We start from the raw sequence: 18,752 nt of genomic DNA, 5'->3' as shown, positions 1-18,752 counted from the left end.
GTGTAACTACTCTCCATATCTTTGACTGCCATGCCAACTTTTATCCACTAATTATGTCCTAAAAGACATACTTCAGTCCCTTTATCAATTTCAAATACCTGATTATTTTAAAATTAACCTGAGATATGTGTCCTTCCTGCTTCCCAAGTGTCTCATCTAAGGCCCAATATGGTAAGATTCAGTCCTGTAGCAGGAATAGGCAAAACTGTCATGATTTAAAAGCCTGATATCTTGCATCCCTTTAGAGAGATAAATGAAAGCTTTCTACTGTTAGATGCAAAGAATTTCTGATTTCAGGGGTTACCTACACCTTCCTCTACATGGCCCCAGGGCGTTGGTCCTTCTATTCTTTAAATTCTCAATTTAAAGTCTAGAAAGTATATTTAAGGCAATTTTAAGTGGTATTTTTATAGCTTTCTTTGAGCTGTGTGCAGAGGGAACGTGTCTGTATAAAACTCTAAAGAACTCAGAAATATTCCTAGAGTAGTTTCTTTGTAAGATACGGCATTGTGAAGAAAGTAGTATAAATTCTGTCATTTTGAAATGGGATGCCTCATTTGAGGCTTCACCCACTCGTTCTTGAGTTATACTGCCATTCCAAATAGATCCCAACACAACATTCCAGCTACATCACAGAATTTTGCTGGTGCGGATGAGGATATATACAGGCATACTGGCTAACAGCAGTATTCCTTGGTATTATCTGGCAGGAAAAATGGAGTGTTTTGCAGGGTTGTTGGTTGGAGCCATGTTGGTCTAAGGACATAGGCAAGGTTCTTTAGGTAGATGTGATATCTTTTATTAAACCAACTACAGGCATTTTAGCTTAGCTGAATAAGCCTAATGTGATTGTGATCCCAGTCAGGATGCATGCAAAGTCTCTGGAAGGCATATTAGCAGGTTGTGTTGTAGCCTAGAGCGGTTTACAACACTATAGCTAATACTCCTTCAAACATGTTAGTCTGCAGCGTAGGCAGGCCAGCAATACCCATAATGCCTGATAAATGCATCTTTTATGCCAATCAAAAAGAGTCTTTGCGTTGATATTGATTATCTGCACGTGTGGGCTACTGGTTCGTTTTCAACAAGTTTGTAATCATCAGTGTGCCTGTGACCTGATGAAAAATGCTTGGCATTTGAAAGCTTGTCTAAGTCTACCCTAACCATACAGTTGGTTCAATAAAAGATATTACCCACAAACATTCTTACCTCTCTAATGATACTCTAAGTAATATAACTAACTTTATTCATTACAGATAGGGGTCTACCTAACTAGAGGAGACAGCCGGCTGATTTCCTAGTCAGATCCCATGTCTGGCTGCCATTTTCATGGGTTGAGCGTGGTGGCCCCCCCCCTCCCCCCCGTGATTGGCTATGGGGTCCCAGGGGCCCCACCTCTCACCACTGATTGGTTGCGAGGGCTGTACATCACATGGCCCTGCTACTTATTGCTGATCAGTGGAGAGGGGTGGGGCCACATGACAGGCAGCCCTCAGCCAATCAGCAGCAAGGGGGGCTCCCTTCTTGCTGGCAGCCCCCCTCCCCTCTTCCCCCCAGTGGACTGAGTGGCTGGGCTTCAACACTATGAAGACGGCTGGCTCCCTCTGGGGAGCCAGCATTTTATTTTCAGTGGGGTTTTTTTTTTGTTTTTTTTTGGGGGGGGGGGGTTGGTTGTTTTTTGTTGTTTGTTTTTTACAGTGAGCCCACCAAAATCATTGAGCCCTCCTGAATTCAGTTTCCATGAAAATTGTGAATTTGGTATGTCCCTAATTATAAAGTCTTATAACACTAGCATCAAAGTGGTATCTAAGAGCCTCCCAGGAGAGTTGTAAGTGGCTAACCTTTACCACATGTGGTTCATTCTCTGTCCCTCTCCCCAGGGAGAAAATTGTGTGTTCATGTTGCTTTGGTTTTGGTTTGCTTTCAAAAAAATTTATGTGCTGATTATGTTTTCATCAGAGAAGACAAGTTCAGAGAAATGTACCTAGGAATCAGAACTCGTGGTACAGGTGATATCTTTTATTAGACCAGCTAAATTTTTGCAAAAAATTGCTTTAAGTGCAAGCTTTCAGGCACTAGCACCCTTGTTCAAGCATAGGAGAAAAGATTGTAAAAGTTCTTCTAGGTAGAAATGAAAGTTCATATTTCATAGGAAAGTTGAAGGTGTGGTAAAATCTCCTGTTTGAAACAGTTCATTTTATGCAGGTTAGGGTCAGAGAAAAGTTGAAAGTTGTTTGGTGGCAAACAGGATGTAGAGTCATATTTCCTTCTGGTTATGATGTTTCATATTTTGCAGGAGAGTAAAAGGATGCAATCCTCTTCTGGGCAGGAATTTTTTGTGTGTCAAGGTATCTCTGGGCTCTGTGATAATGCAAATTACTTTAAACACAGGCAGGAGAAGGGTCTCAGGTTCCAGGTGGTAAAACTTGCTTCCTCCTTGTATAAAACTATGAAGATTTCATTTCAAAAATTGATTTTTGTAAAAGCTGATTTGTCCAAGGGACAGGGCCATATGACGGATAGTCCTTGCAGCCAGTCAACGGTAAGGGGCAGGGGTGGCAGCCATTTTGCCATGCTGGCCACCCCCTTCTTCCCTTCAACCCTCCCAGTGGGCTGTGCAGTTGGGCCGCAGCAGCCATGAGAACTGCTGGCTCCACAGAGAGAGCCAGCATTATATTTTTGGTGATTTTTTTTTTTTTCCCAGAGAGCCCAGCCAAAAGTATGGACCCTGCACTTTTTGTGAAGCCCATGCCTTTTTGCAGCGCCCCAAAGAAAGCTTTAGCTCTTGTACTCTTGAGCTGCACACTTGTAATAGAAAGCTTCTTTATCAATTATGGCTCATTCTGATTCTTTAGTCTGTTTTCTAAATACACAGGCTGTTAATGTTTAAGTGCAGTGAGGATAAACCTCAAAATTGAGTCTTTATTTTGCAGACAGACAGTGTAGTGAGTATAGGACAACACTCGTATCTGGTATTGGTGCTTCTCTGGAGATGCACTGCAGCGTCCTCTGCTAGTTGACGTTTTCTGAGGGCTGATGACTTCTTGTCCAGGTATATCATTTAGCTACACAAAAACGACTAGTGTAACTAAGGTTAGGTCACTGTCGGCCAGGGTGGAATCCAGTTTCCTGAATCTTCTATTCAGCTGGAGGTGTCGCGGGCACGTCAGGTTAAACGCCCCGGGCGAGAACGAGGAGGTAATAACACAGAGGCAGAGTCCCTCGGCACTTAAAGCGTAATGCGAAAAGTTTTATTTTCGTACTCACGTTGGTAGTGAGGCTCGGTTTTCTTAAAGCGGTAGTCAGCTACTGTGGCTACAGGTACTGCAGTTGTTCGCTCCCCTGGGAGAGATCGCTTATTCGGGATACGAAGGGATCGCCCTGGGTTTTGGATATCGGTGGGCGTTCGCGAGACGGGGGGTAGAATAGGCCAGATTCCACCCTGCTCGTTTAGTCTCAGACTCCGGAGAGCTCTTTTCCGGGTTCATGGTTATTTTATAAGACTAACACGAGTGTATGTATCCCCGTAAGCCAATTGGCTTTTAGTATCGTGTTTGTTTCCTTATATGGCGGTCTCTCCCCAGGGTTTGGGGTGGAGTTTAACAACTAAGGCAAAAAGCGTGGTTGGTTATATAATGGCGGTGGCTGATTATCCGGGAGTGAGTACTACCCAAAATGACAGCTGGCCACTCGGGAGCGAGCAAGTGTTACACCTCCAGCTGAATCTTCTATTCAGCTGGAGGTAGCAGAATGTGATATGTGTATGTGGTATTATAGAGAAAACTAGGTAAATTTATAAAATGTGGGCTGAATTGACCAAATGTGAGTGTTTACCTTTAAGCACAGGTGAAGGTACCATGGTTGCAAACTCAATAAAATGTTTGCCTCTACCCAAGAGCATAATTTGTCTTGCTTGGTTTCAGCTTGAATCAACTCTTCTTAACTCATAAAGCCATCTCATCAAAATGCAGTGGTTGCCTTAGGGATACAACCATATATAGGGAAGGAGAGACAGAGCTGTGTCACCTGCATATTTGTTGCTTATTAGTGTGCTTTATGGCTGTATACAGTGTTTATACAGAGAGAAAACTAGTTACCTTAAATTTCTTAAATTTTACCAAAAAGGAAGTCTCAGTCCTAATGTGACTTCTTCAAAGAAAAAAATACCATTTTTGTGAATTGTTAGACTGCCATTTGAGTGACCTATGATAGAAATGTCAAATTTTACACACTTTCCTCTCTAATCAGAAGAAATGAATGTATCAAATTTCAACACTGTACTCAAAAGGTCACTTGAACATTGTATATTGGACAACAAAATATTGATGTCCTTTTGGTAACAACTAATCAAAAATTCAAATCCATCGCTTTTCTAGTGCTTAGGAGCCCATAAGGTCTTGATGTATTTTATTTGATTTTAAACCATTTGGAAATTAATTACTAATCAGTTATAACATTACAAGTGTATGTGATACAATGCCATCTAATATGAATACAGTTGTGCATTTTTTCTGTGATTTTTGACAGGCTTTTGTGAGTATTAATTTGTGTGAGGAGAGGTACAGTGGGGAAGAATCAAGTTTCAATGTTGGGATCTGGCTGCAGGTATCCCCCAGGGCTTGTAAGAGTATTGGATATATTCAGTCCCATCTCTATATGTAGGTCTGGAATATCAGTTTTCCAATCCACTTTTGCTGGTCTGTATAAATAGGGTTGAAATTCACAACAAGTAAATATACATTTCCAAATGAGCTTTAAAAGGTAATAAGTAGCACAAACTATGAATTATACCTTGAAATTGTCTCCACAGGTTAGATTCAATAGTGCTATGTATGGTAAGTATAAGTCCTTGAAATCGCATGTGGCTCCAGCTGTCCATTTTACACTTCTAGTTAATCTCATTTCAGGAAAAAAGAACAAAACTGATTGTTAGGAGAAAATGGAATGAAAACTAAACTTTAGACCAGCTTATCTGTGGGAAAATACCTTCTTCCTTTCCTGGTCGTCTTATAAACAAAATGTACAAATGGAGAAAACACAGGGCCGCGTTCTCATTATTTGAGTCTCTTTTGCTTAGATTTTTTGTACATTTCTTAAAATCTGCATTTCCAGCTGTATGCTAGAAATTATCATTGTTTCTACAATGGGGGGTTGTTTTGGAGTTTTGTTTTTTAGAAAAATTAGATGAGTTATTTCAGACTTTGCAAGTGACTTAATAGAAAACAAAATGGATTGTTACTAGTAAAGAAATCCAGTGCATACCATTTTCTGAACAGGTATCCCAAAAGGTACTTTTGTTCAAAAAGATAATGAATTAGTTTCCATATTATTCTGCATAAGATAGTAAAGCATTTTATTGACAGATAAATTTGTTTCAGTAGTCAACACATTTTAGTTTGCTTTTGGATGGCAAGAAATTGCAGCTGCTTTGTCCCAATTTAATTTCAGGAACAAATGGAAAAAAGCAAAATCACAATATTTCTGGTATTGCAATTTGGGAAATATATAAATATGGGTATAAATATGATGGGCACAAATCAAAATAAATATGGAGTCAGTATCTTCACATTTTTCAAAAGCTATTCAGAAATATAAACTCAGAATTATTGCCTTACTCAATTGTAACTATTCCCAGAAAATGTAGTATAACACTTGTAACTAGGTGATAATGTTGGAGAATAAGCCTATGTTTTGAAATAGCAGTTCAGTTTAAAGAGTAAACTTTCTTAAACTATAATCTGTGTCTAAAGTACTTGAGACAAGGAAATAAAACAAGATAAAATTATGTTTTTAAATACCAATAGTTATAATTAATCCCAAGGACTAGTTTTTGTGGGAGGGGCGGGGGGAAGGGAGGGATCTTACTATTGCTTACACTGTGATATAAACTGGGGGCATCTACATGTGCGCTTTACTACAGAGCTGACAGTTCCACAGTGGAGTTATTTAGTGTGCTGCAACACTATGTGTCGCCAGTGACCAGGGCTGGAATGGGGCATGAGTGTGCCACAGTGCAGGGGTGCCTGTTGTCTAGCCCTCACACTGTAGCACTCTCATGTCCCAGCTAGCTCGTCTACAGCACATTGAGCAGAGCAGCTCCAGACTGACAAGCTGAGCCCCTGGGTTCCCTGCCAGCCAGCTTTACCACCCCAGCTCAATGTGCTTCAGTGCCAAGTGTACATGTAAATGCTGCGCCCGGGAGCAATAAACACTGGTGTAATCTGTGTTGAAGTTTATTCAGGTACATTAATCCACATGTAGATGCTCCCACCAAAGCTGAAGAACATGTATAAAGTTAAGCATGTTGTGTTTTTTTTTATTTTTCCCAACATATCTGAGAGGGTTTTTTTTTAAGGGAAGCGTGTAGAGATATGATCCAGGGAAATACAATATGTGGCAAGACATTAAAACAGTGTGCAAAACATCCTCAATGACACCAGGTCATTACTAAAAAACAAGATAAAGAAATTTATTCTCAGAAACCTTGGACTCCTGCCCAAGGCTACCTTTAGCCTGCTTTTAAAAAAATCTGTGAAGGTTACTATACAAATGGACCTTTGACTATGCTTTAAAAATATCCCATGAACGAAAATACGGGAGCATATTCTCAACTACTGTAAATTAGCATAGCTCCATTGATTTCATCTAACCATGACATTCTTACAATTCCTTGGGAAACAACAGTTGTTCAGCTTGCATTAAGACTACAGAATTATTCCTGGGGCAAAACATGCTGAAATACTCCCCAGACAAGAACCTAATGAGTTACTTGAGGAAAGACAAGATTAATAGAACATTCTGCCTTAAATAAATATCCTAAATCTAGGGAACCCTATACTGTCTTTACAGTTTAAAAATCCATGTATTGGAAAGGAGTGCGATACAAAGATAAGAGAACTTGAGGTGCTGTTTTATCCAACAGGGCTGCCGAGCTTCTGAGTGGTGGGCGATGCATGTCATATAGAGTGCAGGCCACAGGGCTGCACACTGCACAACATGTACAAAGCTCCCCTGATACCATCATGTGGGCAGTTGCCCCGGTCCACAAATAGCACAAACAATTTGGTCGCTACCCGATGCCCCTGTGCTGCATGGCTAGGGAAGGCAGCCCTGCTCCCACCCGTTGCCCACACTCTGCAACCTGGTTCCCACTCTCCCTTCCCTGCATTGCATGTACCACACAGGCAAGGCCAGAACCTCCACCCCTGCAAAATGTGCATGTTGTGTGTTTCATAGGCGTGATCAATATTTTCTCAAATTCTGTCAAATTTCTACTGAAGATTACCTGTCTTTAAGAAGTTTTGAAAAGTGTCTCAGTTGCAGGTTTTGGAAAAATGGGATTTTAATGTCCCCTGTAGTATGTTGTGTTTCTAAATATTTAAATCCAAATATATTTTCTTGGAATAATTATCCAAAATGTATGATACCAATATGTTCCAATGTACTAAAACTTCCTAATAATTTATTAAGATTAAATTCAGTTATATATATATATATATATATATATATATATATATATATAGGTTCTAAAGGTGATGGATATGAATTTAATAGCTTAATACATGTTATCCCAGGTTCTCATTATTGATCTCATAAAGGGGTATTTTTATATTGAATTTGGCATACAAGTTTTCTATAGACATAGTAATATATTGCTTGACAGTTGGACAGTATGTTTGCTCTACTTTTACCCAGTGCATACTGTGAATTGTTGTTATTTAGTATATCAAATTTCAAAGTTGGTTGGCATGATAGTAATGTTTAATATTTGAAAGTATCATTCCCCCTCCCACCCCACTTTTGCTGAGGTCTTTGGAGAATGGAATTTTTTAATCGAGGTTTCTTATTTCCTCCAATAAATTTATTTATCATAGTTTACCACTCATCTAAGAATTTGTTGACACCATAATAAGTAGAGTTTAGAATAGGAAATTAATTCAAGCTAGAATATTCATTTTAACTGCTGTGATTGTAATTTATCATGAAATTTCATAATTTGACCAGTCTTCTAAATATATTTTTATTCTTTCAATCAAAGGAGTATAACTGGAGCTGCACATCATTTTAAGTAACATTCCTTCCCCCTTAAGTATTTTATTAAAGTAGTTACCCATTTATATTTATAGCTGTCTTTTACCTCTTCTTTTTTTTTTTTTGTATCTGGCCTACACTAATGTCTAGGAGTTCTGATTTTTCATAGTTAGAATTTTGAAACTTTGCCATATTTGATTATTACCTTTTGTAGTTCAGACTATATTAATGGATCTTGTAATGAAGAAAATATCATTGTCAGTGTGTAATGCTAGGTTACTCTTATGGCTGCATATAGATTAGAGCATAGAGTTTATACTCAGTTTTAAAATTTTGGTCCTAATCCAAAAGCATCTAAAGTTCTTTTTAAAAACTGTCAAAAGGACTCTATCAAAAGATTTTCAGCATCCAGTGATAAGATTATCAGTCAAAACCCTGTTAATATATTTAGGGAGTATTCTTTTAAACTATTTAAACTAATGCAAATATATTTGCATCTTGATTTAATAAAGAGAGAGTCTCAAGCAGATAGATTCTTACTTGGTTTTGGGTTTCCTACAATATGAGCTTTTCTCTAGGTATCAGGAGTCTTTCTCCTTCTATAGCTCATTAAAACATCTGGTAATGAGTGCACTTATTTTGCTCTAGAAAATGTGTAACACTGGGGAGAACCCATCTGGGCCTGAACATTCGAGCTGTGTTCTTGTGCAAATTAGGCCCTAGAAATGACAGCTGCATGTGCCCCACTTGGTTTCCTGAAAAGAATGCTTCTGCCTTTTCACTTCATGCTGATGGATGGCTCCTGGTCTGCCACCTAGTCTCTTTCCAAAATTTTTATGAACACAACAAACAATACAGTATTAGAAAGCCACAGAATAAAATGTAAAATTGCATATAAAAATATGTCTCACAAGAAGAGTATTAATAAAGCCATCATACCTATTCTGGACCTAACCTCATAATTGTGAAGTTAAAATCTCTGGTTAAAGCCAGAATCAAACAGGATGAATTACTCATAGACAGTGCCAACATATGTTTAAGAAGTAATAATTGTTATCAACTTGGGAGACAGAAGTAGGAAGTCAGTAGTAAAACATCATTATATTTTTAAAAATATATAAATGATGCTTTTCTAATATGTAATGAGGTAATGCCATTTGAACCTGATCATAATTGATAAAGATGTATTAATCACTGTTCTGTAAACTGGTTGTTTCCTTGGGGCCAGTAATCATGACTGAATTGTGTTTAACAGGAGCAAACGGAAAATACTCTCAACCATAATTATATAGAACTACTACATCAAGAGAGCTAATATCCCCAAACTAGCAAAACCTGAGAACAAGATTCCTTACTAAGGAGAACTGAAAGAAAAATGTAAATGAAGATTGGGATTTCTTTAAAAATTGTTAATTAAATGACCAAAAAGCCATGATTCTGTAATCAAGAAAGACAAGTGTGGCTAAAAGCCCAATCCTGGTTAGTAACAATGTGCAGGAAACAATGAAGAATTAGAAATTTGTAACTAATGGGGAAAAGGGAAATAAGGCAAATATAGAATATAGCACTCAGTGCAAAATATACAATTTGAAATATACAAAATGCATAAGGGAGGCTAAAGACATAAAGGAGAAATCCATGGCTGTTGGACTTCTGGATAGTAATAAGGAGTTTTAGTAAGGAACAAAAGACATCCTAGTAATCATGTAGGTCCATTACTAGATAGAGATGATAATGTTGTTAATGATGTAGAAAAGCTTGAAGTGGTCAATGAATACTTCTGTATTTATGAAGAAGCTGGATGCTGTAGATTTATCATATAAGAATTGTAAGATATTTTTCAGTCTGTGAAAAACCGAGGTGAATGTTAGTGTTAGGAATAAATGTTTTGAGGCAGTAAGCCTAGATGACTTGCACCCACATACTCTAAAAGAGTTAGCTGAAGTGATCTATGATCCACGGCTCTTAATTTTTAATAAGTCTTGATCTACCAGGGGAATTCCAGGAGACTAGAAGATGGTACTGTTGTTCAGAAAAAGCAAGTGCGATACCCCAGGTAACTGTATGCCAGTTACTCTGTCATGAGTACTTGACAAAATAAAGTGTTCATAGAGGATTTAGTTGACGGAAAATGCAGTTAATTAAAAATAAATAGAATTAAAGTTTTATAGAAAATAGACTATCTCTTGCTTCTCACAAAGTGCTCCAACCACTAGGTCAAAGGCCAAAAATTGCCCAGACCCCTCTGACCTTCCTTTTGAAGTTGGCCCACTACACCTTTGCCTTTACTAGTAATTGAATAAAGTGGATAAGCAGCACTGGGAAAGTTTCTGCCCCTTTGGGAACAGGGGCCACAGTAGCCTTCTAGGGTATCATCAGTCTCGCTGAGTTGTATACCTCCCTGTTTGTTGTTTCAAGAGACTAGAAACGTGAAGCCAGGTTGTAGCTTTCCATGCCTCTTCCTGCAAGCGTCACATGTCTGGGTCTTCTTCAAACCTTGCCACCGCCTTCTGGGTTGCATGACCAGGCTACTGGGAGCGTCCTTGGGTCAGCTCCCCAGGGGTCTCTCCTGCCACGTTTTTGATGATGATTAGTTTTTTAGTGGGAAGAAGATGTTTAATCCCATCTCCCCTGGTACTCCTCCTCAGTTGTTCTCATGATTATTGTTTCTCTGGGCTCCATCTCCCCTACACCCAACCTAACGACAACCATGATGTTATCCGTCGGGGCCGGTGTTCTGGCCCTTAATGACACTCAATTTCTTAAGGGCTATGGCTGTGAGCTACTGATGGTACGGGCACCGAGTGTCCACCACTGCCCTTTTCCCATGTTCCCTGATTCACGGGATGTCAGCCTTCACCCGAGCTTCGGATCCCCTTGACGGGTTACCCCCTCCCCAGGTTTGGAACCTCTTGCCTGTCATCTGCGTCCAGGCTCTGGCTCCATCATCCTCACCAGTGTCCCAATCACTGCTACTGCTGGCCTCCGTCCACGCTGGCCTCGTAGGTGACTCACTGGTCCCTAGCTGGCCTTCCTCTTCTCCCGTGGTTCCCCCTCTGGGGCATCACCACTTCTCCTCTGCCGCCGGCCCCTCAGTCCTCTTTGACCTCTCTGAGCCAGGTGGGAACGCCTCTTCCAGTCCCCGTGGCTTCCTTCCTGCCGGGGCTTTTATCTCAGCACGGGGTGGCCACTTGGCCAATCGCCCCGGCATGCTTTTACAAACTGCGCCTACACTGATGTGGGAGCCGTTCCTGGTCCCTCCTGGCTCCACCGTGGGTTTCCCCTTTGATCTTGGACCGTGGCGGCAAGAGCCGCTGTGGTTTCATGCTGGCAGCCACCAGCGCAGTGTCCCACCACCTCTCTCCAGCTTCAAGTAAGTTTTCTCCACACAGATATATCCAGATTATTAATGCAATACAATTACATAGCTATGACTATCATTAACCACTAGAAGAAGCTACCAAATGGGTGGTGGGTTCTCCACCTCTTGCTGTCATAAGACACATTTTATTCATGTAAAAGTTATATTTTTCTTAAGCTGTAGTAATTGGCCTCCCTACAAGGGTAACTTGTGTTATACAGAAATTCAGATTGGACTAGTGGTTCCTAACTCATCCGGCCCCGTGGGGCTGGAATTCAGTGGCATCAGCATTTATTGCTGTGGCTTCCAGAGCCACAGTGGCCACTTTTCCTCCCTCTTCCATATTTCCAACTGTGTGGACAGCATGGTGGGCCAGATGATGCAACTCACTGCTCTGGATTTAGCTTGCAGAACTCACCATGGGTCTGGATATTTGCCAGCAAGATGAGTGGTAACAGTGTTCATTGCTGTGGCTCTGGGAGCTGCAGCATTCAGTGCTGCTGCTGCTAGCCATGTTGCTACATTTCTGGACCTGTGGGAATCCCCTTGGGGGAGATGATGGGGCTCTGTGGGCTGGATCTTAGTCACTCCTAGATAAGGCAATCTGATGATTCCTTCTGACCTTAAACTCTAGGAATCTGCCAATCCACTTCCGTCCCAGATATCCCATGGGAAAGAGGTGAGTGTGGCATCACTGCTAGAAGATAGAGTTGGTTGAGCCAGGGGGTTAGGAGAGAATCCAGAGTGAGGCCATGTGTGAAAAATATCTGATGTTCTAAGTTCCCTGAATTAGGGGGCTTTTGGCCCAGATGCTGTTATTCACGTACCATAAAAAAGGAGGAAGTCTTGAAATTAACCTGAATCTGAAGCATTCACAGCCATATAGGTAAAAATCAGTCATTTACCTGAACTCCAGAAATGTATTATCAGCTGATGTATATTACAGAGCACTGGTGTAATGTGCTCTATACATGTGTCTTTTAACAAGAGGGCAGCTGCAGCCTGCTCTGACTGCAATTTCTGGCCTCTATTTGAAAGCACATTCTAATTAATCTAGCTTCAAGGTGACAGAGAAAATGGTAGGAAGGATTGCATTGGAAAGGAGAGATCTCACTCTTGGTATGAACAGATGGAGAAAACCTACTTTGGCAACAGTTGCAAACTGAACATCCAGATCCAGTTCAGGGGTTTATTAAAAATCCTAAAACAAACCAGTTAGGTGTGGCCTCAACTCACACTGCTACTGAGGAATTAAAACAGCATGGAGGCAATTCAGTTTTAGAAGCAGTCTTCCTTCAGAGTAGTTTTTGAACACTGAATTTTTAACATTGATCCCTGGCTAGTGTTTCTACGGTACATTAATTGAAAGTCCTGTGCCGTTCAATAAATAATGTAAATAAATATCAGTGCATTTTTTTCTTGCTAACTTCACATTTATTCAAGATGCTAAGTTTCCAAAACCAGCAATACAAAAAGTACAGAGAAATATTAATCCTGTTGCTAGGTTTTACTGAGTTTTGAGTTTTGCATAAATGTTACTGTTTTATAAAATATTTCCTCCCAAATAAAATCTAATTTCAAACCCCTTTCTTCGAGGTTTCCAACTGAGTTTTAAGTTACATATGTTTGTATTCTAGCTAGTAAGTTTTCAGGGCAGGAATTGCTTTCACTTATGTCTTTCATCATGCTGCTTTACATATAAGAAATAAACAAGTAATTTAGAGTTGCATTTAAGCTTCAATTTCATATCAGCAAGCATATTGTCATGCCATGATATCACTCAAATGTTCTTTATTTTTATTTCCATAATAGAAACAAACCACCTCCCACTGTCTTGTGCAATACACTTTGTAGAGAGCGGATCTTTTATAAAATGTTGAACATTTTCAACACAATCTTTGCTTCAGTTTGCCCAGCCCTGTAGTCCTTATTCAGATCATCAGTTCCCAATGATTTTATTGGTGTTAACTAGGCCTGTGCGAAGCAGCTAGTATTCACTTCGGATTCGGCCGATTCGGGGGACCATGATTTGATTTGGTAATTTGAATCACTGCCCATCCCCCGCCCGCCCCAGCTCCTAGCTCTTTGGGGAAAAACAGCCCTGACTCAGCAGGTGCTACCAGGTGGGGGGCAATCCCCACTGCCCCACACTGCATAGGGAGTCTGTATGAGTCCCCCGCCCCCCCGCCTTGCTTCCCCAGCCCCACAATGGGTGCTCCGCCTGGGCCAGCTCCAGCCCTTTAAGAAAGAAAAAAAACCCCAAAATCCCTGCCGGTGGGGGGTGATCCCTGCTGCCCCCCATTGCCCCACACCATGTGGGGGCCTCTGCATGAGCCCTCAGAAGCCCCGAGGCCATTGCAGGAGCAGTGAGTCCCAGGGCTTGTCAGTTTTTATTTTTCTTAAAGGGCGGGGCACCTGTGCGGTGGCTGGGATAGTGAGGGGAGATTGGGGGCTCATGGCAGAGCCCCCTATGCAGCATGGGCCAGTGGGGGGGTAGCAGCGATCAAAGATTCATAGATGTTAGGGTCGGAAGGGACCTCAATAGATCATCGAGTCCGACCCCCTGCATAGGCAGGAAAGAGTGCTGGGTTTAGATGACCCCAGGTAGATGCCTATCTAACCTCCTCTTGAAGACTCCCAGGGTAGGGGAGAGCACCACCTCCCTTGAGAGCCCATTCCAGACCTTGGCTACTCTAACTGTGAAGAAGTTCTTCCTAATGTCTAGTCTAAATCTGCTCTCTGCTAGCTTGTGGCCATTTTTTCTTGTAACCCCCAGGGGCGCCTTGGTGAGTAAAACCTCACCAATTCCCTTCTGTGCCCCCATGATGAACTTATAGGCAGCCACAAGGTGCCCTAGTCTCTCCTCATAGGGCTTGGCCTGCAAGCCCTTAACCATACGAGTGGCCCTTCTCTGGACCCTCTCCAGGTTATCCACATGTCTCTTGAAGTGCGGCGCCCAAAATTGCACGCAGTATTCCAACTGCGGTCTGACCGGCGCCCGATAGAGGGGAAGTATCACCTCCTTGGATCTCTTCATCATGCGTCTGCTGATGCACAATAAAGTGCCGTTAGCTTTTCTGATGGCTTCGTCACTGCCGACTCATGTTCATCTTGGGGTCCACTAGGACTCCAAGATCCCTTTCCACTTCCATTCGACCAAGCAGGTCATTTCTTAGGCAGTAGGTATGCTGGACATTTTTCCTCCCTGGTGCAACACTTTGCATTTCTCCTTGTTGAATTGCATTCTGTTGTTTTCCGCCCATATGTCCAACCTGTCCAGGTCTGCTTGTAGTTGTTCCCTGCCCCCTGGTGTGTCCACTTCTCCCCACAGTTTTGTGTCATCAGCAAACTTGGACAGAGTACACTTCACTCCCTCGTCCAAGTCGCTGATGAAGATATTGAAGAGTATCGGTCCAAGGACCGAACCCTGCGGGACCCCACTGCCCACACCCTTCCAGGTCGATACCGACCCATCCACTACGACTCTCTAGGTATGACCCTCTAGCCAATTCACCACCCACCGGACTGTGTAGTCATCCAAATCACAGCCTCTTAACTTGTTCACCAGTATGGGGTGGGATACTGTATCGAAGGCCTTCCTGAAGTCTAAGTATACGACATCAACCCCTACTCCTGCATCCAGGTGTTTTGTAACCTGGACATAAAAAGAGACTAGATTAGTCAGTCATGATCTACTTGCTACGAACCCGTGCTGGTTTCCCCTCAGCATAATTTTTCCTGCCAGGCTCTCGCAAATGTGAGCCTTGATAATTTTTTCAAAGACTTTGCCTAGGATGGAGGTGAGACTGACTGACCTATAGTTGCCTGGGTCCTCCTTCCTCCCCTTCTTGAAAATGGGGACCACATTGGCCTTTTTCCAGTCCTCTGGGACCTGGTCCGTGTGCCATGAGTGTTCAAATATTCCCACCAGTGGCTGTCCAGTGATGTCAGCCAGTGCCTTCAGTACCCTCGGACGGAGCTCATCTGGGCCTGCCGACTTAAATGCATCCAGTTCCTCCAAGTGCCTCTGCACCATCTCAGGGTCTACACTTGGTAGTCTGGCACCCTGCTGCTGCCTCTCTACAATCCCAGAGAGAGCCTTGCCTTGCCCCTTGCTTAGGAACACTGAGGCGAAGAACTCATTGAGGAGTTCAGCCTTGTCCCCCCTGTCCGTAACCAATTGCTTATGCCCATTTAGTAGAGGTTCTATTCCACCCTGGATTGGGGCAGCAGGGGGCAGCCCGGTGAGCACCAGGGCTTTTCTTTAAAGTACTGAGAGCTGGGGTGGGCAGCGGCAGCTATTGGGGTGGCTGGGGGAGTGAGGGGGGGCTGGCGGGGGTCCCCTCATGGTCCCCTCCCCCAGCTCCCCTTCCCTGCCCCAGTACTTACCAGCTCGGAGCCACCGGGGACTACCTGAATCATCAAAGCTCTCCAAATTCGCTTCAGTATTTCTATGTACCAACCAAGCCATTTCCCCCACCTCGATCATTGACAGATGTCCACATGTCTGCCTACGGCTAGTTCTGAAATAGTTAAGGAGCTCCTGGAGGAGCTGGATGGGTACAAGTCAGCAGTCCCGGATGACCTCCATCCATGGCTGCTGAAAGAATTGGCCAGTGTCATAGCTGAGCTGCTGGCACAGCTGTTCAAGCACTCGTGGTGCTCCGGCCAGGTCCCTGAGGACTGGAGAAGGGCCAACGTGGTGCCCATTTTCAAGAAAGGGAGAAGGGATGAACCAGGTAACTTCAGACCAGTCAGTCTTACCTCTCTCTATTCCTGGGAAAATGCTAGAGAAAATAATCAAAGAACACATTTGTGCAGGCCCAGCAGGGGAAACAATGCTGAGGGGAAACCAGCACGGGTTTGTCACAGGTAGATCCTGCCTGACAAACCTTGTAGCCTTCTATGACCAGGTCACACACTGCCTGGATGCGGGAGCCGAGGCTGATGTTATCTTCCTGGACTTTAGGAAGGCCTTTGACACAGCCTCACACCCTATCCTCATTGGGAAGCTAGCAGACTGTGGAGTAGATGCCTACAGGGTCAGGTGGGTGGCCAACTGGCTTAGGGACCGCACCCAGAGAGTGGTGGTGGTTGGTTCCTTCTCGGCCTGGAGGGAGGTGGGCAGTGGGGTCCTGCAGGGTTCGGTCCTCGGACCGATATTATTTAATATCTTCATCAGCGATTTGGACGAGGGTGTGGAGAGCACCCTCTCCAAGTTTGCTTATGATACCAAGTTATGGGACAAAGTTAGTGCACTGGAGGTCAGGGAGCAGATTCAGGCTGACCTGGACAGGTTGGATCAATGGGCAGAGAGAAATAGGATGCAATTTAATAAAGATAAATGTAAGGTACTCCACCTGGGAAGGAGGAATCCCCAGTACACGTATAGGTTGGGGAGTGTCCTTCTCAGCAGCCCGGAGGCAGAGAGGGATCTTGGAGTCATAATTGACTCCAAGATGAACATGAGCCAGCAGTATAACGAGGCCATCAACAAGGCCAATTACACCTTGTCGTGCATTAGCAGGTGCATGACTAATAGATCAAAGGAGGTGATGCTCCCCCTCTATGCAGCACTGGTCAGGCCACAGTTGGAGTACTGTGTCAAGTTTTGGGCGCTGCACTTCAAGAGGGACGTAGGGAATCTGGAAAGAGTCCAGAGGAGCGCCACTCGCATGATTAGTGGCCTTCGTGATAGACCGTATTGGGGGAGGTTGAGAGAGCTGAATCTCTTCAGCCTTCACAAGAGATGGCTGAGGGGAGATCTTGTGGCCGCCTATAAATTTTATTAGGGGAGGTCAACGGGGAATAGGGGAAGCGCTGTTTACTAAGGCGCCCCAGGGAGTGACTAGGAATAACGGGTGTAAACTAGTTGAGAGTGGATTTAGGTTAGATACTAGGAAGAAATTTTTCACAGTAAGGGTGGCCAGGATCTGGAATGGTCTTCCAAGAGAGGTGGTGCTATCACCTAGCTTGGAGGTCTTCAGGAGCAGGCTAGATAGTCACCTGGCTGGGGTCATCTGACCTCGGTCCTCTTTCCTGCCAGGGGCAGGGGGTTGGACACGATGATCCATTGTGTTACCTTCCGACTCTACAATCTATGGATCTATAAATCTATGAATCTTTTCTGAAGATTCAGAGAGCCTTGAATCAATTTGGACCTTTAAATTGGTCCCCTGCTTTGATTTGGATTTGGAGATTCGGTCACCAAATTGGGCCAAATCTCTGAATCGAATCACCACCTGAAGTGTCGCACAGCCCTAGTGTTAACTCCATTGGCACAGAACTTACAGGATTGCAGGACTGGGCTCAGACATTGTTACTACTGGATGAGTAAGAGAACTTTCAATTAAAAGTTCACAATAAATAGTTCAGGGACACCATTGTTTCCTACAAATAAAACAGAAGGAAGTATTAAAATAGCACACAGAGATTTCTAGTAAGCTCTAGAAGTAAATTAATCTTTCCTAATGAACTCTCTTCTAGTGAAGGAAACCCTTCCCCCAGGCTGGAGCTGCTTCATAATATAGATCCAATGTTTGTGGACAATTCCCCATGTGAGTATGTACCTAATTATTAGAATCTTATTAGAGTCATAGAGCTTGATGCATGTTTAATGTTTCCTTTTTTTAAAGCATAGCTCTCTTCTGTAGGCAAAGGTGGGATATACAGTAAGATGCCTGCCACTTGCCAATAAGATGGCAAGTGCCCCATCTTTAAGATGGAGGTACAATAATGGCACCAGCAGTGTGCTTTTTACCACATCCTAAATCATTGCCACGGTATACTCTCTATTCACCAGTTATCTGAAGCTTTCCCACGTAAAGGATCATTTACTATAGACTATGGGTTTGTGGAGGTATAACTGCATGCCTCAGGTGCAGAGTGGGGTACCCAGCCAATGACCAAAGAGCCTCCAGCTCTTCAAATTGGCAGTTGTCTCCAAATAGATGCTTACCTTAGTATATGCTGTTCCATCTATAACATGATTGTATTGTTGATATTATACGTGGAATACCTAAGTTTCTAAAAGGCTAAGAATTTCCAAGCTTTGTGGCTGCTTTGATGCCATAATCTCAAGTTGGAGCCTTAGCCAGTTCTCTTCCTCTCTAAGCACAGTCTGTTTTATAGTCCAGTGTAACTATTATGGATTTCCTAAAGCCTAGAAGCATTTCAAAATGAAGATTATTTTCATAGAGATTTTCATTGGGACATTTCCTTCCTAGAGATTTTATAGAGTTTCTTTGTTTAAAAAAAAGACCTAAACCTGCACTGATAAAAGGCTGTTCAGTGGGGATAGTGACATTAACTTATAACTTTGATACAAGTCATTGTGGGGTGGCTGTGTGAAACAGCTTAA

General features: G+C 42.8%; 1 protein-coding gene across 2 annotated transcripts in view; it reads left to right on the top strand.

The window, feature by feature from the left end:
- ARSB (arylsulfatase B) overlaps nucleotides 1–18,752 on the top strand; it is a 158,290-nt gene that overhangs the window by 82,671 nt on the left and 56,867 nt on the right. For both annotated transcript variants that reach the window (XM_019481786.2, XM_059725113.1), the window contains exon 6: nucleotides 17,879–17,949. In XM_019481786.2, coding sequence (XP_019337331.2) covers nucleotides 17,879–17,949 — 71 coding nt within the window. The remainder of the gene's footprint in view (nucleotides 1–17,878; nucleotides 17,950–18,752) is intronic.

Source organism: Alligator mississippiensis, chromosome 3 (genome assembly GCF_030867095.1).
Source record: "Alligator mississippiensis isolate rAllMis1 chromosome 3, rAllMis1, whole genome shotgun sequence".
Classification (NCBI taxonomy): Eukaryota; Metazoa; Chordata; order Crocodylia; family Alligatoridae; genus Alligator; species Alligator mississippiensis.
This window is presented reverse-complemented; position numbering and strand designations above follow the sequence as displayed.